The sequence below is a fragment of the Dama dama genome, chromosome 1 (assembly GCF_033118175.1).
Source record: "Dama dama isolate Ldn47 chromosome 1, ASM3311817v1, whole genome shotgun sequence".
Lineage (NCBI taxonomy): Eukaryota > Metazoa > Chordata > Mammalia > Artiodactyla > Cervidae > Dama > Dama dama.
The window spans coordinates 29,758,980-29,782,229 of NC_083681.1; the positions used below are offsets into that span (position 1 = coordinate 29,758,980).

General features: G+C 41.5%; 1 protein-coding gene and 1 long non-coding RNA gene across 2 annotated transcripts; both read right to left on the minus strand.

Annotated features, from left to right (window-relative positions):
- Positions 1-1,332: 1,332 nt before the first annotated feature.
- Positions 1,333-22,430, minus strand: LOC133058503 (uncharacterized). The gene is made up of 4 exons (XR_009693343.1): positions 22,355-22,430; positions 16,648-16,779; positions 3,752-3,803; positions 1,333-1,812 (listed from the first exon to the last, which is right to left on the minus strand). It is a non-coding gene; the product is annotated as an uncharacterized LOC133058503 (long non-coding RNA).
- LOC133064508 (cytochrome c oxidase assembly factor 5-like) lies at positions 19,760-20,005 on the minus strand. Its single transcript, XM_061154726.1, has one exon. The coding sequence runs from the start codon at positions 20,003-20,005 to the stop codon at positions 19,760-19,762; it is 246 nt and encodes an 81-aa protein (XP_061010709.1).
- Positions 22,431-23,250: the final 820 nt, after the last annotated feature.

Genomic DNA, 23,250 nt, shown 5'->3' on the forward strand with positions numbered 1-23,250 from the left:
ATCCCTGTCCAAATCCTGTAGAATTTCCTTTTTTATCATTAGTAAATTTTTGTGCCATTAATATTTTTCCCTTTCCCTTCTGGATACAGAACCTTGTCCAAGTAGGAGGGTCTCAAGCTAACCCTAGCCATGAGTCAATAGATGGATATTGATGCAGGTGTCCTGGCTCTCCTGTGACTACTGTATAGACTGCTTCCACTATTTTTGAGTTCATGGTGTTCTCTGGTGGCCGTCCTACTCCCATAGGGGGCCATTTGACCTCACAGAGTCTGTGGAGCTGGTTAGGCTTCATCTTCACACCGTAGTCTCCTCCTAATCCCTTCTTTAAATTTTTAATCATGCACTCCAATACATTTGCCTTAGATTCACTTACCCCCATCTTGCTTACCTTCTCAGACCTTCTTCTACTTTTCCTTTTCATTCTGTCTGCGAAGTTCTCAGTACCCTATGTACTTCTGATATTTCCACTCAGTGACACTTAAATTGCCATTCTGCCTCCTTCCTAATTGGGGTGAGAAGAGCCTTACCTGCCAGATCCCAGAGGGAGAAGGGGGATCAGCATGTCTTCACCTGCCGGTCAGCACAGTTGAACCAGAACATCACATGGTCCAAGACTGTTTCTCCCTTAAAGTCCATTCTGCCTTGGTGGGCTTGATCAGGTGCAGATGAAAACACAGATGGGTTAAATATCCCCTGTCCCAGGCCATCTCCAGAAAAGCCAATTCATACTCACTTATGTATCCCCCTCCTTCTAGCCTGACAATTCCAAGGGAGTCAAGAATTTCACAGCAGACGGGACACCTCCTGGGGGAGGGCAGAATACGAGCATACAAGGACCAGTTTCCTGTCCTAAAAATCCCCTGGTGATCGCTTGGTAATAATTTTCCCCAAGACGGCGTGGACACACCTCCTAAATGACCTTCACAAATTTCCTTCCTAAACCCTAGAAAGCAATCGCCGCCTGCCTATTCCAGGCTCCTGTGGGTCCCCGCTCCTTCTAGCCCCTCCCAGGGGGGTGATCAGGCCCCTTCTTCCACCCTGCCGGGTGGGTTCCTCCTCACCTGAGCGCTCAGTTCCCCTGCTGCCTTCCACTACCTGCTAAGGTGAAAGGTCCGGGCGTTGAGAAGCAGAATCCTTCCAGAGGGGCGAGGCACCTTCCCCCCTCTAGGAGATTCAAGCTACAAAGCCTCAGGGTGGCCTCAAATGAGACCTGTCTCCTCAAAGGGAGGAGTATCCCCGCCAACGCACCAAATGTTATAGCCACGCTTTCCGGAAAACAAACTCACTCAGAAGGACAATGCAGATAGTGGAGTGCAGTTTATTACACCGGCAGGCTCAAGGCAGAGTCTCTTCTTGGCCAAGGACCCCAACCAGCATTTGTGAAAATCTTTTATACCCCATGTGTACGTGTCCAAACCCACCACCCCAAATCCCTTGAGGCTTACAAAGGAAGGGTAAATACAATCACAATAACCCCATCATTCACATGTTATGTGTTCAAACAGTTAATAATCAATAAGCCTGCGATTACATTCCAACCAGTTAATAACCAATAAGCCTGTGGTTACATTCCGATAGATACTGTCCGGAGGCAGGGGTGATTAGAGTATGTTTTCTCTTAGGCGATGAGTAACCTGGATACGATCTTCAAGGTTCCCCTGTCCAGAAGGGGTCTTATCCTTCCATTGTCGTTCCCACAGGCACTAAGCAGAGTTCAGAGTCCACTGGAGAGGTGGCCGAGCACGATCAGCACGGACAGGCCTCAGATTGAGTACAGGCCCTATGAACTCTTTCTTCACTAGTAACAAGAAACTGCAAATGACCAAGATGTTAATATTTATTCCTCTCAATTTTATCTGGAGAAGCAAAACCTCTATGAAAGAAAATGTAATTTAGAAGAATAACTGAAAAAGAACCCTGCTGTACTAGATTCATTCTTATGTTCATCTCTATACCTTTTTCAAACTGTTTCTTTCCTCTAACATTCCTTCTCTGCTGCTTCTTACCTATTCACACCCTTTCTTTTCTTTTAGGGTGGATGTGAGTGATCATATAATTTATTGTCCAAACCAGAACAGTTTTGAGAGTAAAACTGGCATGGTTGATATTTTCACTGGAAAAACAGGCATACACCAAGGACTTTTCCAGGGTTACTGAAATGTAGAATTACCCTGTTTTAAACTCTCATGTCCTCAGTTTCCACCTTAATAAAATGAGGGGTTTGGAACAAGTGACTTTTAAGGACCCTCCCAGTCTCCTCTTTCTTTTTTTTTTGGCTGCTTCAGGTCTTAGTTGCAGCATTCGGGATCTAGTTTCCTGACCAGGGGTTGAATCCCAGCCCCCTGCATTTGAAGTTTAGAGTCTTAGCCACTAGACCACCAGGGAAGTCCTGACCCTTCCAGTCTTAACCTTCCAAGAGTCTACTGTTCTGATTTAAAGTGCTTCATCCATGAAATTCAGTCTTACTCAGAAAACCTCAGATGCCACAAGGTCTCAGAACCACTGTTTCCCATCACAGATCTGCTGAATGCTGAGACGTGGCCAGGGTGCTGAGTTAGTGAAGGCAGTTCAGCCTCTCTGCCCCGCCCCCTCCACTTCCCATGGATGTCTGATGCCTGCAAGGGAACGAGCTGGTTGGACTCGTCTGCTCAGAAGCATTTCTGGGTAAAAAGGGCAGAGCCGCGGCTTGTCCAGGCAAACAGGATATGAGTCTTCCCTGCTGAGTAAGAGACTAAGAGAGAAAGCACACCTGACCAGTCCCTTGGGGGATTCCCCACCCCACCCCACCCAGCCCCAGCTTCCCCCAGAAGACTGGAGAAAAGTCTCAGCAATGTTCCTGTTTTTTTTCTTCCCAAATGTCCCTGTGTTTACACCCTCTCAGTGTCAGCTGGAGAAGGAAATGGCAACCCACTCCAGTACTCTTGCCTGGAAAATCCCATGGACAGAGGAGCCTGGTAGGCTAGAGTCCATGGGGTCACAAAGAGTCGGACACGACTAAGCAACTAAAGTAAACTAAACTAGTGTCAGCATCTGCTGAGTTATAGTAGCAGGAACCAGAGGAAATGGGATTTTCAAAGAAAAACAGCAAAAAATGACCATTTAAAACTGTCAAGTGCAAGCTCTTACTCTAAGGATGCTAACATTATTCCAACGTTTCTAGAAGGATTCTTAGCATCTTGAACCACAATTTTTTTTAGATCCTTAATAATGGCAAATCATAACACTTTTGAGAGCTAGTTTAATTCTCTGACACATAAATCAAATCCAAAAATCATGAGAAAGTGAGCAACTAAATGCCGCTAATTATAAAATTGGGAGAATGAAGATCTTGTGAAGTGTATTTGCTCCCTAAAGATCCTTTCAAAGACAAAAAACTCTGGAACCATTTTGTGCAGAACTATGATGAGGAGATCATCTCTTCTAGAGTTTAACATTGCCCCTATATTTACTGAGCTGAACATAGACCATAAGGGGGAGGACTTCCCTGGAGGTCCAATGGTTAGAACTCCACCCTTCAAATAGAGGGGCTGCAGGTTTGATCCCTGGTTGGGCACTTAGGATCCCACATGCTACATGAACAAGGCCAAAAAATTTAAAAAAAAAAAAAAAATGTTAAGGGGCGCTTTCCTTTTCACAGAATAAGGCCTTTTATGATCTGGCCCCACCAACTATCCAGCCCCACCTCCCCACTTTTCAGGTTCCTTGAAACTTATTCTTGGCCATGGCAAACTAACTATATGTGTGCTCTTACCTTCATGTACATATATCTGTGGGCTTTCCTGGTGGCTCACACAGTAAGGAATCTGCAATGCAAGAGACACAAGGTCAATCTCTGGGTAGAGAAGATCCCCTGGAGAAGGAAATGGCAACCCGCTTCAGTATTCTTGCTTGGAAAACCCCATGGACAGAGGAGCCCGGCTATTCCCCAGCTGAGATATAGTCTATGGGGTTGCAAAGAGTTGGACACAGTGAGCAATTAACACATAGACACACACAATGTATCTGTACTCGCTATTCTGTCTGCTTTGTCCACCTGATGAATTCTTACTTGCCTTTCAAATTTAATCTCACATTCTATGAAGCCTTCCCTAACTCCTGGAGCCAGAATTAATAGTTCCTTACACCTTGTAATACCTTTATTATAGCCCTTGCTGCACTGTGCCATCCTTTCTTGTTTACATGTCAGTCTCCACTCTAGTCTGAGTCCCTTGAGGACAGGTCCAGGTCTTTTCACCTCTGTATCCTCAGCACCTACAACTTCTAGGCACATGGTAGAAGCTCAATGTACATTTGCTAAAGGGGTGACTGCATAACAGGAGAGGTTCCTGTGGGCTCCACATCTCAGCAAAGGCACGCGATATGGAGCGCCCTCTGGTGGAACCCAAAGAAGCCCCAGGGTAAAGACCTAAAACAGTTCCAGTTTTAACTTTGCTTATTTTTGTATCTCACTAAAGATCCCAGGTGGCGCTAGTCATAAGGAACCTGACTGCCAATGCGGGAGATGCAAGAGATGCGGTTCGATCTCTGGATTGGGAAGATCCCCTGGAGAAGCAAATAGCAACCCACTTCAGTATTCTTGCCTGGAGAATCCCATGGACAGAGGAGCCTGGTGGGCTACAGTTCATGGGGTCTCAAAGAGTCGGACACCACTGAAGTGACTTAGCACACAAAGATCCCTGGGTTGAGAAGATCTCCTGGAGAAGGAAATGGCAACCCGCTCCGGTATTCCTGCCTGGGAAATCTCTTAGACAGAAGAGCCTGATGGGTTACAGTCCACAGAGTCCCATAGAGGTGAGCCCACACCCACACAAAGAGCACCTTCATGACTGAAAACTACACACTGATCAACAGTTTTCCACCTTACACTGTTTTCAGCCTAGGAGCTATCATGAAAGGAGGGGAGCAACTATAGTCTATAATATATAGTAGAGTCTATTTGAAAATGTATAAAGTAATAAATTATAATTGTCAGGTTATGTCTCCTACTTTTATTCATTCATTCTAGGTCTTAATTATTGAGTGAATGATTCAACCTAGAGTTCTGAAACAGAATTTGGAATGTACTCTTTCACTCATTTATTTAATAAATAATGATCTGATTAAAGAAATTGAGTCTACACTTAAGGATCACCTGATATATGTCCCACACTGGGCTGAAGAAACGTTAGAAGATGCCTTAGCCAGCTTTAAGAAATTCACAGATAGTTGATACTAGAACCTTCCGTCTGCAAAGCACTGTGCAAAGCATTTGAAGACATTGCATCCTTTAATTCTCAATATTCTTTTTAACAGATGAAGAAAATGAGGATGGTGATATGAAGTGATTTGCCTAGCTATCCAGCTCAGTCTCCCTATAAAGTATGTGGAAGAATCAGGGCCCAGTCTGGGAATTCTGTATTTAAATCCAAAACTTTTCCCATGGGTTTCTCACAAAGCCCCACAGAGTCAAAGGCAATTTCTTTTCTAGCTTTTTACTATAGATAATTTCAAACACATACAACAGTACGCAAAATGGTATAATGACCCCTAGGTACCTATCACCCAGCTCCAATTATAAGCAACCCATGGTCAACTTTGTCGCATTTATACCTTGACCTACCCATCCAATCTTATTTTTAACAAATTGAAGAAATCATACCATTTCACCCCTAAATGTAATTTCAATGCCATTGTCACACATAAAAAGAATGAACATTTCCTAAATATTATATATCTAGTGTTAAAATTTCCAATTATACCATAAATATTTTAAATGTTTTTATAGCTTATCTTTTTTTTTTTTTTTTGTCTGTGCCACACGGCTTCTGGGATCTTAATTCCCCATCCAAGAATCGAACCTGCCCCTCAATTGGAAGTGCAGAGTCTTAACCACTAGACCACCAGGGGAGTCCCTTCAGTTTACATATTTGAATTAGGATCCAAATAATGTGCAAAATTTGCAATTGATCTATATATTTCCTAAGTCTCTTTTAATCTATATGTTCCTCTTTATCCCTTTTTCTATTTCCTTGCAAGTTACATTCAAAGAAACTGGGTCACTTGTGTCTGGATTTTTCCACAGTCTGAATTTTTGGCTTGCGTTGCTATGATGCTGTATAATATATTCCTCTGTATTTCCTATAAATTGCTATCGGATTTAGAGCAATGATTCTCAACCTTTAGTGGGCATCAGAGTCTCTTCTGAATGGTTTGTCAAAACAGATTGCTGAACCTCACCTTGAGAGTTTCTGTTTCTGGTCTGAGGCAAGTCATGAAATTTCACATTTCTAACAGTTTGTCAGCTGATGCTGACTGCACCTAAGAGTCACACTGTAGACTTGACCAAGCCTCAGTCAGATTCAGAGTTGACTCTACCTCATAGGTGACACGATGTTCTTCCTGTCCTTTTTTGGTGATGTTAGCAGTCTGTGAGACTCAGTGTCTAGAACCACTCCTTCATTAGGTGTTACAAAACAATGAGTTCTAATTCTAACATTCCTGCTTCATTTACTAGCCTGGCTACTTCTAGGAAGAGAATTTCCCTCCTCTACAAAATGACTTCCCACTGGGATAATTCGTACAGGTAAAAGACCAGTTTTGAGTACAACAGCTAGTTCACTAGTATCATCCAATGGTTACCATTTAGAGATTTTTGTGTATATGTTTGTTTGTAGGTCATTATAAACTCATGGCGTTAAATGTATTCAATGCATTGCAAACATCATTCCCAGGTGGCACTAGTGGTAAAGAACCCGCCAGCCAGTTCAGGAGACATGAGAGACAGGGGTTCGATCCCTGGGTCAAGAAGATCCCCTGGAGGCAGGCACAGCAACCCACTCCAGTGTTCTTGCCTGGAAAATCCTATGGACAGAGGAGACTGGCGGCTACAGTCCATGGGGTCACAAAGAGTCAGAAATGACCAAAGCGATTTAGCATGCATGAACAAACATCAACAACCTCAGCTATGCAGATGATACCACTCCAATGGCAGAAAGTGAAGAAGAACTAAAGAACCTCTTGATGAGGGTGAAAGAGGAGAGTGAAAAGATACGGAGGTAGAACCCATAGCTGCCTATCATGGTAATTGGCAAGCTACAGCTGCAGCCTGGAATTCTTGCCCTTGTGTTCCTGCAACAGTGTGTGTGTGTGTGTGTGTGTGTGTGTGTGTGTGTGTGTGTGTGAAGTTGCTTCAGTCATGTCCAACTCTTTGCAACCTATGGACTGTAACCCGCCAGGCTCCTCTGTCCATGGGATTCCATACAAGAATCCTGGACTGGGTTGCCATGCCCTCTTCCAGGGGATCTTTCCAACCCAGGGATCGAACCCATCTCTTATGTCTCTTGCATTGACAGCTGGGTTCTTTACCACTAATGCCACCTGAGAAGCCTACAAAGGAATATGGGAGAGGGAAAAGTCTTCCTTGAAGCACAAGCTGGAATCAGGATTGCAGGGAGAAATATCAATAACCTCAGATATGCAGATGATACGACTCTAATGGCAGAAAGTGAACAGGAATTAAAGAGCCTCTTGACGAAAATGAAAGCAGAGAGTGAAAAAGCTGGCTTACAGCTCAACACTCATAAAACTATGATCATGGCATCTGGTCCCATCACTTCATGGCAAATAGATGGGGAAACAACGGAAATAGTGATGGACTTTATTTCCTTGGGCTCCAAAATCACTGTGGATGGTGACTGCAGTCATGAAATTAATATGCTTACTCTTCGAAAGAAAAACTATGACAAACCTCGATTCAGTTCAGTCGCTCAGTCGTGTCTGACTCTTTGCAACCCCATGGACTGCAGGACACCAGGCCTCCCTGTTCATCACCAACTCCCAGAGTTTACTCAAATTCATGTCCATTGAGTTGGTGATGCCATCCAACCATCTCATCCTCTGTCGTCCCCTTCTCCTGCCACCTTCAATCTTTCCCAGCATCAGAGTCTTTTCCAATGAGTCAGTTCTCACATCAGGTGGCCAAAGTATTAGAATTTCAGCTTCAGCATCAGTCCTTCCGATGAATATTCAGGATTGATCTCCTTTAGGATGGACTGGTTGGATCTCCTTGCAGTCCAAGGGACTCTCAAGAGTCTTCTCCAACACCACAGTTCAAAAGCATCAGTTCTTTGGTGCTCAGCTTTCTTTATAGTCCAACTCTCACATCCATACATGATCACTGGAAAAACCATAGCCTTGACTAGATGGACCTTTGTTGGCAAAGCAATGTTTCTGCTCTTTAATATGCTCTCTAGGTTGGTCATAACTTTCCTTCCAAGGAGTAAGCGTCTTTAAATTTCATGGCTGCAGTCACTATCTGCAGTGATTCTGGAGCCCAAGAAAATAAAGTCTGTCACTGTTTCTCCAACTATTAGCCATGAAGTGATGGGACCAGATGCCATGATCTTAGTTTTCTTAATGTTGAGTTTTAAGCCAACTTTTTCACTCTCCTCTTTTGCTTTCATCAAGAGGCTCTTTAGTTCTTCTTCGCTTTCTACCATAAGGATGATGTCATCTACATATCTGAGGTTATTAATATTTCTCCCAGCAAACTTGATTCCAGCTTGTTCTTCATCCAGCCCAGCATTTCTCATGATGTACTCTGCATATATAAGTTAAATAAGAGTGGCGACAATATACATCCTTGATGTACTCCTTTCCTGATTTGGAACCAGTCTGTTGTTCCATGTCCAGTTCTAACTGTTGCTTCTTGATCTGCATACAGATTTCTCAGGAGGCAGGTCAGGTGGTCTGGTATTCCCATCTCTTTCAGAATTTTCCACAGTTTGTTGTGATCCACACAGTCAAAGGCTTTGGCATAGTCAATAAAGCAGAAGTAGATGTTTTTCTGGAACTCTCTTGCTTTTTTGATGATCCAGCAGATGTTGGCAATTTGATCTCTGGTTCCTCTGTCTTTTCTCAATCCAACTTGAACATCTGGAAGTTCACATACTGTTGAAGCCTTGCTTGGAGAATTTTGAGTATTACTTTACTAGCGTGTGAGATGAGTGCAATTGTGTGGTAGTTTGAGCATTCTTTGGCATTGCCTTTCTTTGGGATTGGAATGAAAACTGACCTTTTCCAGTCCTATGGCCACTGCTGAGTTTTCCAAATTTGCTGGCATATTGAGTGCAGCACTTTCACAGCATCATCTTTTAGGATTTGAAATAGCTCAACTGGAATTCTATCACCTCCATTAGCTTTGTTCATAGTAATGCTTTCTAAGGCCCACTTGACTTCACATTCCAGGATGTCTGGCTCTAGGTGAGTGAGCACACTGTCGTGATTATCTGGGTCATGAAGATCTTTTTTGTACAGTCCTTCTGTGTATTCTTGCCACCTCTTCTTAATATCTTCTGCTTCTGTTAGGTCCATACCATTTCTGTCCTTTATTGTGCCCATCTTTGCATGAAGTGTTCCCTTGGTATCTCTAATTTTCTTGAAAGATCGCTAGTCTTTCCCAATCTATTGTTTTCCTGTATTTCTTTCCATTGATCACTACGGAAGGCTTTCTTATCTCTCCTTGTTCTTTGGAACTGAAGAGATCGCTAGTCTTTCCCAATCTATTGTTTTCCTGTATTTCTTTCCATTGATTACTAAGGAAGGCTTTCTTATCTCTCCTTGTTCTTTGGAACTGAAGAGATCTCTAGTCTTTCCCAATCTATTGTTTTCCTGTATTTCTTTCCATTGATCACTAAGGAAGGCTTTCTTATCTCTCCTTGTTCTTTGGAACTCTGCATTCAGATGGGTATATCTTTCCTTTTTCCTTTGCCTTTCGCTTCTCTTTTTTTCATAGCTGTTTGTTAGGCCTCCTCAGACAACCATTGTGCCTTTTTGCATTTCTTTTTCTTGCGGATGGTCTTGATCCTTGCCTCCTGCACAATGTCATGAACCTCCATCCATAGTTCGTCAGGCACTCTGTCTATCAGATCTAATCCCTTGAATCTATTTGTCACTTTCACTGTATAGTCGTAAGGGATTTTATTTAGGTCATACCTGAATGGTCTAGTGGTTTTTCCCTACTTTCTTCAATTTAAGTCTGAATCTGGCAACAAGGAGTTCACGATCTGAGCCACAGTCAGCTCCCAGTCTTGCTTTGCTGACTGTATAAACAGTCCATCTTTGGCTGCAAAGAATATAATCAATCTGATTTGGGTACTGACCATCTGGCGATGTCCATGTGTAGAATCTTCTCTTATATTTAATAGGGTGTTTGCTAACACCTGAGTTAAATTCACCCTTTCCAGTCCATTTTAGTTCGCTGATTCCTAGAATGTGGACATTCACTCTTGCCATCTCCTGTTTGACCACTTCCAATTTGGCTTGATTCATGGACCTAACATTCCACATTCCTATGCAATATTGCTCTTTACAGCATCAGACCTTGCTTCCAGCACCAGTCACATCCACAACTGGGTATTGTTTTTGCTTTGGCTCCATCCCTTCATTCTTTCTGGAGTTATTTCTCCACTGATCTCCAGTAGCATATTGGGCACCTACCAACCTGGGGAGTTCCTCTTTCAGTATCCTATTATTTTGCCTATCATACTGTTCATTATGTCTACTACTGTGGGCAGGAATCCCTTAGAAGAAATGGAGTAGCCATCATGGTCAACAAAAGAGTCTGAAATGCAGTACTTGGATGCAATCTCAAAAATGACAGAATGATCTCTGTTCATTTCCAAGGCAAACCATTCAATATCATGGTACTCCAAGTCTATGCCCCAACCAGTAATGCTGAAGAAGCTGAAGTTGAAGGGTTCTATGAAGACCTACAAGACCTTTTAGAACTAACATCCAAAAAAGACGTCCTTTTCATTATAGGGGACAGGAATGCAAAAGTAGGAAGTCAAGAAACACCTGGAGTAACAGGCAAATTTGGCCTTGGAGTATGGAATGAAGCAGGGCAAAAGCTAATAGAGTTTTGCCAAGAGAATACACTTGTCATAGCAAACACCCTCTTCCAACAACACAAGAGAAGACTCTACACATGGACATCACCAGATGGTCAACACTGAAATCAGACTGATTATATTCTTTGCAGCCAAAGATGGAGAAGCTCTATACAGTCAGCAAAACAAGACCGGGATCTGACTGTGGCTCAGGTCGTGAACTCCTTATTGCCAAATTCAGACTTAAATTGAAGAAAGTAGGGAAAACCACTAGACCATTCAGGTATGACCAAAATCAAATCCCTTATGACTATACAGTGGAAGTGAGAAATAGATGTAAGGAACTAGGTCTGATAGACAGAGTGCCTGATGAACTACGGACAGAGGTTCGTGACATTGTACAGGAAACAGGGATCAAGACCATCCCCATGGAAAAGAAATGCAAAACGGCAAAATGGTTGTCTGAGGAGGTCTTACAAATAGCTGTGAAAAGAAGAGAAGCGAAAAGCAAGGAAGAAAAGGAAAGATATCCCCATTTGAATGCAGAGTTCCAAAGAATAGCAAGGAGAGATAAGAAAGCCTTCCTCAGTGATCAATGCAAAGAAATAGAGGAAAACAACAGAATGGGAAAGACTAGAGATCTCTTCAAGAAAATTAGAGATACCAAGGGAACACTTCATGCAAAGATGGGTTTGATAAAGGACAGAAATGGCATGGACCTAACAGAAGCAGAAGATATTAAGAAGAGGTGGCAAGAATACACAGAAGGACTATACAAAAAAGATCTTCATGACCCAGATAATCACGACGGTGTGATCATTCACCTAGAACCAGACATCCTGGGATGTGGGCCTTAGAAAGCATCACTACGAACAAAGCTAATGGAGGTGATAGAATTCCAGTTGAGCTATTTCAAATCCTGAAAGATGATGCTGTGAAAGTGCTGCACTCAATATGCCAGCAAATTTGGAAAACTCAGCAGTGACCACAGGACTGGAAAAGGTCAGTTTTTATTCCAATCCCAAAGAAAGGCAATGCCAAAGAATGCTCAAACTACCACACAATTGCACTCATCTCACACGCTAGCAAAGTAATACTCAAAATTCTCCAAGCCAGGCTTCAGTAATACGTGAACTGTGAACTTCCAGATGTTCAAGCTGGTTTTAGAAAAGGCAGAAGAACCTGAGATCAAATTGCCAACATCTACTGGATCATTGAAAAAGCAAGAGAGTTCCAGAAAAACATCTATTTCTGCTTTATTGACTATGCCAAAGACTTCAACTGTGTGGATCACAATAAACTGTGGAAAATTCTGAAGGAGATGGGAATACCAGACCACCTGACCTACCTCTTGAGAAACCTGTATGCAGGTCAGGAAGCAACAGTTAGAACTGGACATGGAAAAACAGACTGGTTCCAAATAGGAAAAGGAGTAGGTCAAGGCTGTATATTGTCACCCTGCTTATTTAACTTATATATGCAGAGTACATCATGAGAAATGCTGGGCTAGAAGAAGCACAAGCTGGAATCAAGATTGCTGGGAGAAATATCAATAACCTCAGATATGCAGATGACACCACCCTTATGGCAGAAAGTGAAGAGGAACTAAAAAGAGGAGAGTGAAAAAGTTGGCTTAAAGCTCAGCATTCAGAAAACTAAGATCATGGCATCTGGTCCCATCACTTCATGGGAAATAGATGGGGAAACAGAGGAAGCAGTGTCAGACTTTATTTTCGGGGGCTCCAAAATCACTACAGATGGTGATTGCAGCCATGAAATTAAAGGACGCTTACTCCTTGGAAGGAAAGTTATGACCAACCTAGAGAGCATATTAAAAAGCAGAGACATTGCTTTGTCAACAAAGGTCTGTCTAGTCAAGGCTATGGTTTTTCCAGTGGTCATGTATGGATGTGAGAGTTGGACCATAAAGAAAGCTGAACACTGAAGAATTGATGCTTTTGAACTGTGGTGTTGGAGAAGACTCTTGAGAGTCCCTTGGACTGCAAGGAGATCCAACCAGTCCATCCTAAAAGAAATCAATCCTGAATATTCATTGGAAGGACTGATGCTGAAGCTGAAACTCCAATACTTTGGCCACCTCATGCGAAGATTTGACTCATTGGAAAAGACCCTGATGCTGGGAGGGATTGGGGGCAGGAGGAGAAGGGGACGACAGAGGATGAGATGGCTGGATGGCATCACCGATTCAATGGGCATGAGTTTGAGTAAACTCCAGGAGTTTGTGATGGACAGGGAGGCCTGGTGTGCTGCGATTCATGGGGTCGCAAAGAGTCGGACACAACTGAGTGGCTGAACTAACTAACTGAACTGACTTGCTATGACCACTGCGTCTCTTCACAAAACTCTGTTGGCCTTTGCCCTGCTTCATTCTGTACTCCAAAGCCAAATTTGCCTGTTACTCCAGGTATTTCTTGACTTGCTACTTTTGCATTCCAATCCCCTATAATGAAAAGGACATCTTTTTTTGGGTGTTAGTTCTAGAAGGTCTTGTAGGTCTTCATAGAACCGTTCAGCTTCTTCAATATTATTGGTTGGGGCATAGACTTGGATTACTGTGATACTGAATGGTTTGCCTTGGAAATGAATAAACTTAGACAGTGTATTAAAAAGCAGAGACATTACTTTGCCAACAAAGGTCTGTATAGTCAAAGCTATGGTTTTTCTAGTATTCATATGGGAATGTGAGAGCTGGACAGTAAAAAAGGCTGAGCGCCAAAGAACTGACACTTTCAAACTGTGGTGCTGGAAAAGACTCTTTAGAGTCACCTGGACAGCTAGGAGATCAAACCAGTCAGTCCTGAAAGAAATCAACCCTGAATATTCATGGAAAGGACTAATGCTGAAGCTGAAACTCCAATACTTTGGCCACCTGATGTGAAGAACTGACTCATTGGAAAAGACCCTGATGCTGGGAAAGATTGAAGGCAGGAGGAGAAGGGGACAACAGAGGACAAGATGGTTGGGTGGCATCATCAGTTCAATGGACATGAATTTGAGCGAACTCTGGGAGATGATAAAGGACAGGGAAGACTGTATGCTGCAGTCCATGGGGTCACAGAGTCAGACAGGACTGAGCCCCTGAACAACAAGAACAACAGCAACAGAAAGTCTTCCTTGATACTCTTAGGTTCCCTGGCTAGGTCTGAAAATTAAACTAACAAGGATTCATAGAAGGAAAACCTACATATTGATTTAATGCAACTTTTGCACTACGTGGGAGATTTAATAAGGAAACGAAGACTCAAAGAAGTAGACTTGAGTACTTTTTGCTGAGTTTGGTGAAGAGTGGCCCTTTGTGGGGACTCTGCTATTGGTTCAGTGGTTAAGAGACCACCTTGTAGTGCCTAGGCGTGGGTTCAACCTCTGATTGGAAATCTCAGCTCCCACATGCTACAGAGCAACGAAGCCTACACCCTGTAATGAGAGAGGTCACACGCCTCAGTGAGAGATCTCTCATGCCACAACTAAGACTCGAGGCAGCTAACTAAGTAAAAATTTTAATACTAAAGGAAAGAGTGGACCATTGTACGGCAATAATATTTTGAGGCATATAAGGTCATTGTATGCTACACTGGGGGAAACTTTCTGGATCTTTGGAGATAAGAACATTCCTTTCCTCTAGGCAGTGGGAGGGCACCCAGAAAGAGTCCGCCAGTGTTCCACCTTAATGTCTAGGTTTCTGAGATAGAATTCTGTTTTACGTCATTTTTAATCGCCTCTTTAAAGTGTTCAGAAAATCAGGAGCTCATAAATGCATTCTGCCACATTGATGCTTTAGTAAATTGGGAACATTGACATAGCTACCGGGCCACCTAAACATGTTACACAGGGTAGCAGCTCTGATTTGATTCAAGTTATTACCATGTACATTTGCACCACATAACCATTTTACTGGGTTGGATATGTGCACTTTCTACCCTGGAATGAGATTTATAAACTTTTCTTCTTGGTTTTGCATCATGCTCTAAGGGATGTTTTTGGGTTGGCTGAACACCCTACAACAGAGGAGAAAGCCTTTTGGTTTGGCAGATGCCTCAGAAGGAAAAGGGCTGAAAATTGATGACAGATACCTGGTGGGAGGGTCAGAAGATAACCTTGCTGAAGTGCTGTTATCCTTTTGTTTACCCTAGACTAATCTTGGGCTTCTCCATTCATCTACTTTGTTGACCCTCTTCTTATTCCCCCTGAAGGTTTAAGTTCAACCATAGTCTGTCAACTCTTCAGTTGCAGTAGAATCTTTTGTTTCTGGTTCATTATAACAAGAAATTGTTCTCTCAAATTAAAAAAAAAAAAAGTATTAGTTTCTACTGTACAGCAAAGTGAATCAGTTATACATGTATGTATTTTTTAGATTCTTTTCCATGAAATGTTTTTAATTGATTTAATACACCAAATGAATCAAGGGTATTCATTTTATCTGTAAGCCATTCTGCTCTGTGATCTCTGGAATTGTTTGTATATAGTATCTTAGGACTTCCTAGGTGGCGCTCATGGTAAAGAATCTGCTTGCCAATGCAGGAGACACAGGAGATACAGGTTTGATGCCTGGATCCAGAAGATGTCCTGGAGGAGGAAATGGCAACCCACTCCAGTATTCTTGCCTGGAGAATCCCATGGACAGAGGAGCCTGGCGGGCTACAGTCCAAGGAGTTGCAGAGTCGGACACAACTGAGAGACAGAGCATGCACGTATCAGGAGGCCATGATAACGTGAGGGTAATTTCTTACATGACAGTCTTTTTGACACATATGACAAAATGTTCCAGCCTCATCTTGTCTATTTCTTGCCCAAATCTGAAATCATCCACAAATCTTCAAGTATCTTTGATTACTTCTAGTGGGAAATCATTTTTTAGGCCTACGTACCTAGGCATTAGGTATACTTAATGCTACTAGATTGGTAAATTGTTTTGAATTAGGTACTGTTTTATGTTATATAGACTTCTCAGTCCTTCCATTAAAATGAATAATTTAAAGTTAAATATACAAGCTCAGATCTGAATCTACTTTTTATACTATCAACTCTCAATTGGTTCAATTTCACAAATAAATGGGGTTAAACATGACAAACTTGGCACACATGTGGTACTTATCCCCTTTGACTTCTGAAACCCTGCTAAAATGGCATATACCCATAAAAGACAAGGTGAATATGAAGATAATAGCAGATAGGAAGTGGAACAAAAGTTTAGAAGCTGAAAAACCAGTAAATGGGTGGCAAATCACTTATCATGCCCCCCAAAATTAAATTTCTTCCAGAGTATTGAAGAAATAAAATACTACTTAAGTCATTCATCGAGGCCAGCATAACCCCCATACAAAAATCAAAGACACTATAACAAAGAAATTTCAAGCCTAATTCACTAATGAAAATGAAGAAAAATTTTTTTAAAAAAGAAAATAAAGAAAAAATCCTAAACAAAATATTAGCAAATTGAATCCAACCAAGTTTAAAAAAAGAAGAAGAGAGAGAAAGAGGGAGGGAAGGAGGAAGGAAGGAAGGAAGGAACCACTACAAAATAGGATTTATCTAGTCATATGGGCAGACCATTCTAGATGGCTATTCTCTTGCTCTCTGTACATCTGTTGGACCAGTCCCTGCTTCAGTGTCACGACTATCCAATCCTCTTAATTGTAGGGCTTAATTGGTCCCTGGTAACTGAACTCACCTCGTGTCAGTTTCCCTATAAACAGTGGCCTCCTTCTCCCACCAGCCCCCTCACCCCTGCAAGCAGTAAAACCTGCTGTGTTCTTCTCACCATTTGCTGCACGTGGTGGGATGTGGCTCCAAGTCTGTTTTCATAAGATCCCCTGTCCAATAAACCACTGATGTCACTGTCTCCAGGCTGTTTCTTTGGTCTCAAGGCCAGGCAGCTACAAGGTTTGCCAGCCTGTGGGGTGCAGCCCAACATCAGTTATATAATAATGGTTTAATATTAGAAAACCTACAAATGTAATTCACCACATAAACAGATTAAGAGAAAAACCACATGAGCATCTCAATAGAAGCAGAAAAAGCATGAATAAAATCCCATGCCTGTGCAGGATAAAAACTCTTCGTAAATTGGAAGAAGATAGGAATTCCTTAACCTGATAAACAGTAACTACTAAAATCCTTCAGCAAGTATCATCCTAACAGCAGATTCACTTCCAAATTAAGCACTGAAAAGAATGCTCAGTGTCCCTATTTTTATTCCATGTTGTATCAGAGACCATACCCAGCACAGTACAACAAGGAAGACAAATTAGAAGCTTGCAGAGCAAAAGAAAAAAAAAAAAAGAACTAAAGCTGTAATTGTTTGCAGATGACACAATTTTCCACAATACCAAAACAAAATATAACAAATGATTAGGAACAACAGAATTTAGCAATGAAACAGGTGTAAGATTAATATACATACTATTAGGAAGCACTTCTATACCCCAACAATTAACTAAAAACAGCTTTAAAAAGACTTTAGAGTATAATCTCTAAAAATATTGAATTGAATACTATATAGTACACCTGAAACTATTATTTTAAATCAACTATACTTCCATTTAAAAAAAGATACCACCTACCATAGTCTCAGGGTATATTCAACAAAAATCTAACTCCACAAAAATATGACCTAGATAGAGGAAATTATAAAACATTCTTAAGAGGCATTTTGGGGCTTCCCTGGTGGCTCAGCAGTAAAGAATATGCCTGCAACACAAGAGACACAGGTTTGATCCCTAGGTTGGGAAGAATCCCTAGAGAAGGAAATGTATTCACTCATCCACTTCAGTATTCTTGCCTGGGAAATCCCATGGACAAGTGAGACTGGTGGGCTATGGTCTATGGGATCATAAGAGTTGGAAATGCCTTAGCGACTAAACCACCACCAAGAGACATTTCAAAATAAATAAATGGAAAGCTATAGCATGTTCATGTATTCAAAGACTTAATATTATAAAAATACCAATTCTCCCCAAATTGATCTACAAATTTATTTCATTTTCTAACAAAATTCTGGAAGGGTTTTTCATGAAACTATTAATGACTCCAAATTTATATGAAAAAGTAAAAGGCCCAGAATAGGACACTTCTGAAAAGAACAGGGCTTAGAACTTACTCTATCAGATGGCAGAATTTATAATAAAGTTATAAAAAGTAAGATAATGTGGTTGGAGAAATGTCAAAACCACAATGAGATATCACCTCACATCCATCAGGATGGCTATCATCCGAAAGACCACAAGTGACAAATGGTTGGGGAGGATGTGGAGAAAAAAGAACTCTTGTACACTGTTGGTGGGAATATATATTGGTGTAGCCACTGTGGGGAAAAGTATGGAGGTTCCTCAAAAAACTAAAAATAAAACTACAATATAATCCACAATTATATTTCTATATACAATAGAAATTCCACTCCTGGGTATATACTGAAGAAAATGAAAACATTAATTTGAAAAGATACATGCACCCCAGTGTTCATAGCAGCATTATTTACAATAGCCAAGATAAGGAAGCAACTTAAGTGTCCATCAATGGATGAATGGATAAAAGAGATGCAGCATATGTATGCAATGGAGTACTACTCAGGCATAAAAAAGGATAAAATTTTGCCATTTGTAACAACATGGATGGACATGGAGGGTATTATGCTCAGTGAAAAAAGTCAGAGAGAGATGAATAATGTATGTTATCACTTATATGTAGAATCTAAAAACTAAAACAAACTAGTCAATATAACAAACAAGAAACAGGCTCACAGGTATAGAAAACAAACTAGTGGCTACTAGTGAGGAAGGGGCAGGGTAGAGAGGTATGATATGGATAGGGGACAAAGAAGTACAAACTGCTACATATAAAGTAAATAAGCCATAAGGATATACCATAGAACATAGGGCATATAGCCAATATTTTATAATAACTGTAAATGGAATATAACATTTAAAAATTGTGAATCACTGTGTTGCACACATAAAATTCATGTAATATTGTTAGTCACCTCTACCTCAATTTTTAAAAAGAGAGAAAACAATAACGATGATGTGGTATTGATGTAGGGATGGAAAAATTAACTGGTGAAACAATCATAGCCCATTAGTTAGACCTTTACACATATGAAACTTTGTTATATAATACAGGTAACATGTTAAAAAAAGTGGGGAAAGGACAGACTATTAAAAATGTGGAGCTTGGGCTTCCCTGGTGGTCCAGTGGTTAAGAATCTGCCTTTCAATGCAAGGGACACCAGTTCAGTCCCTGGTCTGGGAAGATCTCACATAACGCAGGGCAACTAAGCAATTAGAGGAGCCACCAGATTGAGAAGCCTGAGCACCGCAACTAGAGGGTAGCCCCCACTCATCACAACTAGAGAAAGCCTGCAGGCAGCAATGCTGCACGCTGCAACCCAGCGCAGCCAAAATAAATCAATAATTTTATTTTTTCACCAAGCAGTCAAACACAATTTATTTTGGAACTAAATAGTACAATTGGAATAAAAGAAAGTTTTAGCCTACGCCTTCCAGATGGATATTTTCTCATCAGGCTGCATGCTGATTCTCACAGTCCCACCCCTGGCCTTCACAGTATTGACAAAGGATGCACAGATTGTGTCATCTGGTTGAGAAGTCAGTGGAAACTAACAATCTTTCCATTCCCTGTGCTTCAGAACAATTCTTAAAACACATCTACTATGTTCTCAGCTCACAACTATTCAATTAAATTTTTATTCTAAGAATAACTTAGGGCAAGAGAATCATTTATACCTACTGAAAACCAGAACTCATCCATTTTCTTGTTTCATGGAGCAAAAAACTGGTCCACCTGAACAGATGTAACAAGAAGTATGTTTCTTATTTTGGCTTCTCTGGTTTAATGACCAGAGTCCTTTGTTGTTTTCAGCTTGGTTTCAACATAGTATCAATATCCGTTCTTCCCCTGAATCTTGACCTGGCATCCAGCATTGATCTCTTACACTCAAAAAATGAGGATTTCAAAGCTTCGCAGTTGCCTGCCTCCAGACACTGCCGAGGGGATTTTCCTTCTTTGAGCAGGCAATCAGACTGCAGCAGACACACGCCCAGATCCTCCTTCACGCCCGCGCAGGCGCAGCCCTCCGGCTTGTCCTCGTAATACCGGGACATGACTGCGTCTCCAGCTGGCCGCGGCCTCCACCCTCTCCTTCCGAGACGGCCCAGACTCCTCGGGATGCCCAATAAATAAATTTCTTAAAAATATGGAGCTTGGGACTTCCCTGGTGGTCCAGTGCTAAGACTTGGTAATTCTAATACAGAGGACTGGGGTTCAATCAGAGAAGTCAGAATATTCAGAAATAAAGGAAAATAGTCAAGCAAAACAATGATAGTTTAGCTACTAAACAAGGTCAAGGACCTTTAGTTCCTCTTCAAGGGCTATAGATAATATTCTGTACCATATCCTTTGAGCTGTTTTGCAGATACTGAAACCACCACCAGGTGGAAAGAGTTAACCGTATGTTACCCACAGCACGTAGGCCCCAGACTGGTTGAAACCAGAAGGTTGATGATGTTGACTCCCAGTAACCCCACCACCAGCAAAACAGAAGAATGTCCACAACCTAATCACATACCCCACAATCTCCCTCCCTCACCTTGTCTTTTAAAACCTTTCCCTGAAAGCCACCAGGGGGTTCAGGTCTTTTAAGCATTAGCTGCCTGACTTCTCGCTTGACCCTGAGCAGTAAACACTGTACTGTACTTCCCCACAAGCCAGTGTCAGCAGGCTGGCTCTACTCAGCATGGGCGAGCAGACACAAGTTTGATTCAGTAACACTAAGACCTTTGTTACACCAGCTGCCTACCTATTCCTTCAGCAAAGTGTTGAACAGGGAAACACTATTTTACAGGACACAGTATTTTACAGTGGTCTAGAAGAGAGAAGACAAGTAAAAGGCATTTATAATGAGTGCTGTGTTGAGGAGTATTGCCTAACCTAATTTTTTGTTTGGGGTTCAAGGCACGCTACCCAGAGGCTGATGCATCTTGTTGAAATCTGAAGCCTGAGTATGAGCTGACCTAGATGAGGGTGAATTTTCTAGGCAGAAAACCCAAGAATACATAGAGGCTTGGAAGTAAGAAAAATAAAAAGCATGAAGTGGTTAGGCATCCATTAATAGTTTAGTACAGCAAAAGCATGAAAAAGGAGGAGAAAGAAATAGAAGGCTAGATAAAGCTGGAAAGAGAATCAGGGACAAAATTCCTTCCCCACTTCCACCACCATCCCTGGCTTTATAATTATCCTGAGAATGATGAGTGTTTCAAACTTCAAGAAGCAGTGTGACAAAATCACACTTTTTAGTATGTTTTAACTTCACTCTCACTGTCTTACAGAAAATGGATTGGTCGGATCAAGCGTGGAGGCAGAAAGACCACCATTGCAATAACTGAGTGAGACTCAAAAGATTAATCCAATCCTCCTCCTCCTGTTCCCCAGCCTGAAGGGTTCTCTAGACTGGCAATGAAAGGGGGCCACTGCATGACTTAAAAAACACAGACAATAAAAGTGAAAAATAGGTAAATTGGAGTATATCAAAATTTAAAGCTGTGCATCCAGTTTCACAACAGCATGAAAAGGCAGCCTATGGAATGGGAGAAAATATCTGCAAATCCTATGTCTGATAAGGGCTAGAATATATAAACAACTACAGCTTTTTTTAAAAGCCCAATTAAAAATTGAGCAAACAGATTTGCCTGGTGGTCCATTGGTTAAGAATTGCCTGGCAATGCAGGGAACACAATTTCAATCCCTGGTCCGGGAAGATCCCACATGTCACAGAGCAACTAAGCCCATGCACCACAACTATTGAACTTGTCCTCTGGAGCCCCGGAGCCACAACTACTGAGCCCATGTGTCACAACTTCTGAGCCCATGTGTCACAACTACTGAAGCCTGCATGCCCTAGAGCCGGGGCTCTGCAGCAAGAGAACCCACAGCAATGAGAAGCCGGAGCACCAAAACTACACAGTGGCCCCCACTTGCCACAGCTAGAGAAAAGTCTGCACAGCAGCAAAGACCCAGCACAGCCAAAAATAAATAAATAAAATATATAATAAAATAGCTTTTAAAAAATGAGCAAAGGACTTGAATGGACATTTCTCCCAAGAAGATATAAAGTGGCCAACAAGCCGGTGAAAAGATACTCAACATCACTAACTATCAAGGAAAGGTAAATCAAAACTACAATGAGATACCACTTCATACCCTATCGCCTTAATGGTCTGGGAGCAAGTGACAAGAATGAAGACAGAACATGAAATCTGGTGCAATGGGTCAGGGGACCTGCAGCCTCTATTGGACAGAGGTGCAGAGCCCACTCTGAGTCCAGCTTTTATTCCTAAGTGCAGACTACAAGAATTGCTTTAATCTTACCTTTCTCAAGACATACGCTGTTTTAATAATGTACTCCTAAATGTCATGGATGACACTGACATAGTCCAGATCCCCTTGGTTTTTACCTGAGGCTGTTCCCTTCCGGGCTAGTCTCGGGAGCAATCAGCAAGTGCGTAGGCAGCGTTCATGCCTGGCGCTGACCCGGTGTTCCAAAGTCCATGCTTTCATGATCCTGGTCATATTCCCTTCTGGATCTGGCCTTGGGGTTTGTAACAAGGCTATTATTCTAAGAAAAACATGAAAGATAATCATAAGCATAGTTTCTTAATATATGCTGTTTTTCCAGATTCTACTTCTATGGAATTTCTCAAGGCTGGGAAAGTACATTATTAGAAATTCCCACTACAATAGACATTAGGATGACTATTATCAAAAGAACAGAAAGCAAGTGCTGATAAAGATGTGGAGAAATTGGAACCTTACACACTGTTGGAGAAAATGTAAAATGGTGCAACTGCTGGGGAAAATGATATATGAGATCTTAAAAAAAAATTAAATATATAATTACCATATGATCCATCAATTCCACTTCTAGGTACAGACACAAAAGAATTGAAAGCAGTGTCTTGAAGAGAGATTTGAATACCCATGTTCATAGCAGCATTATTCGTAGTAGCCAAAAGGGTGAAAGCAACCCAAGAGACCATCAGCAGATGAATAGCTACACAAAACATAGTATATACATAGAATAATTATTCAGTCTAAATCTTGAGGACATTATGCTAATGAATTAAGCTAGTTCCAAAGAAGCAAATACTATGTGATTTCACTTAAATGAGAAAGTCAAATTCATAGAGACAGACAGCAGAATGGTGGTTGTCATGGGCTGAAGAGAGGAGGAAATGGGGAGTTGTTGTTTAATGAATATAGAGTTTCTGTTTTGCAAGATGAAAAGATTTTGGGGACTGGCTGCACAATACAAATGTACTTAACAGTACTGAACTGTTCACTTAAAAGTAGT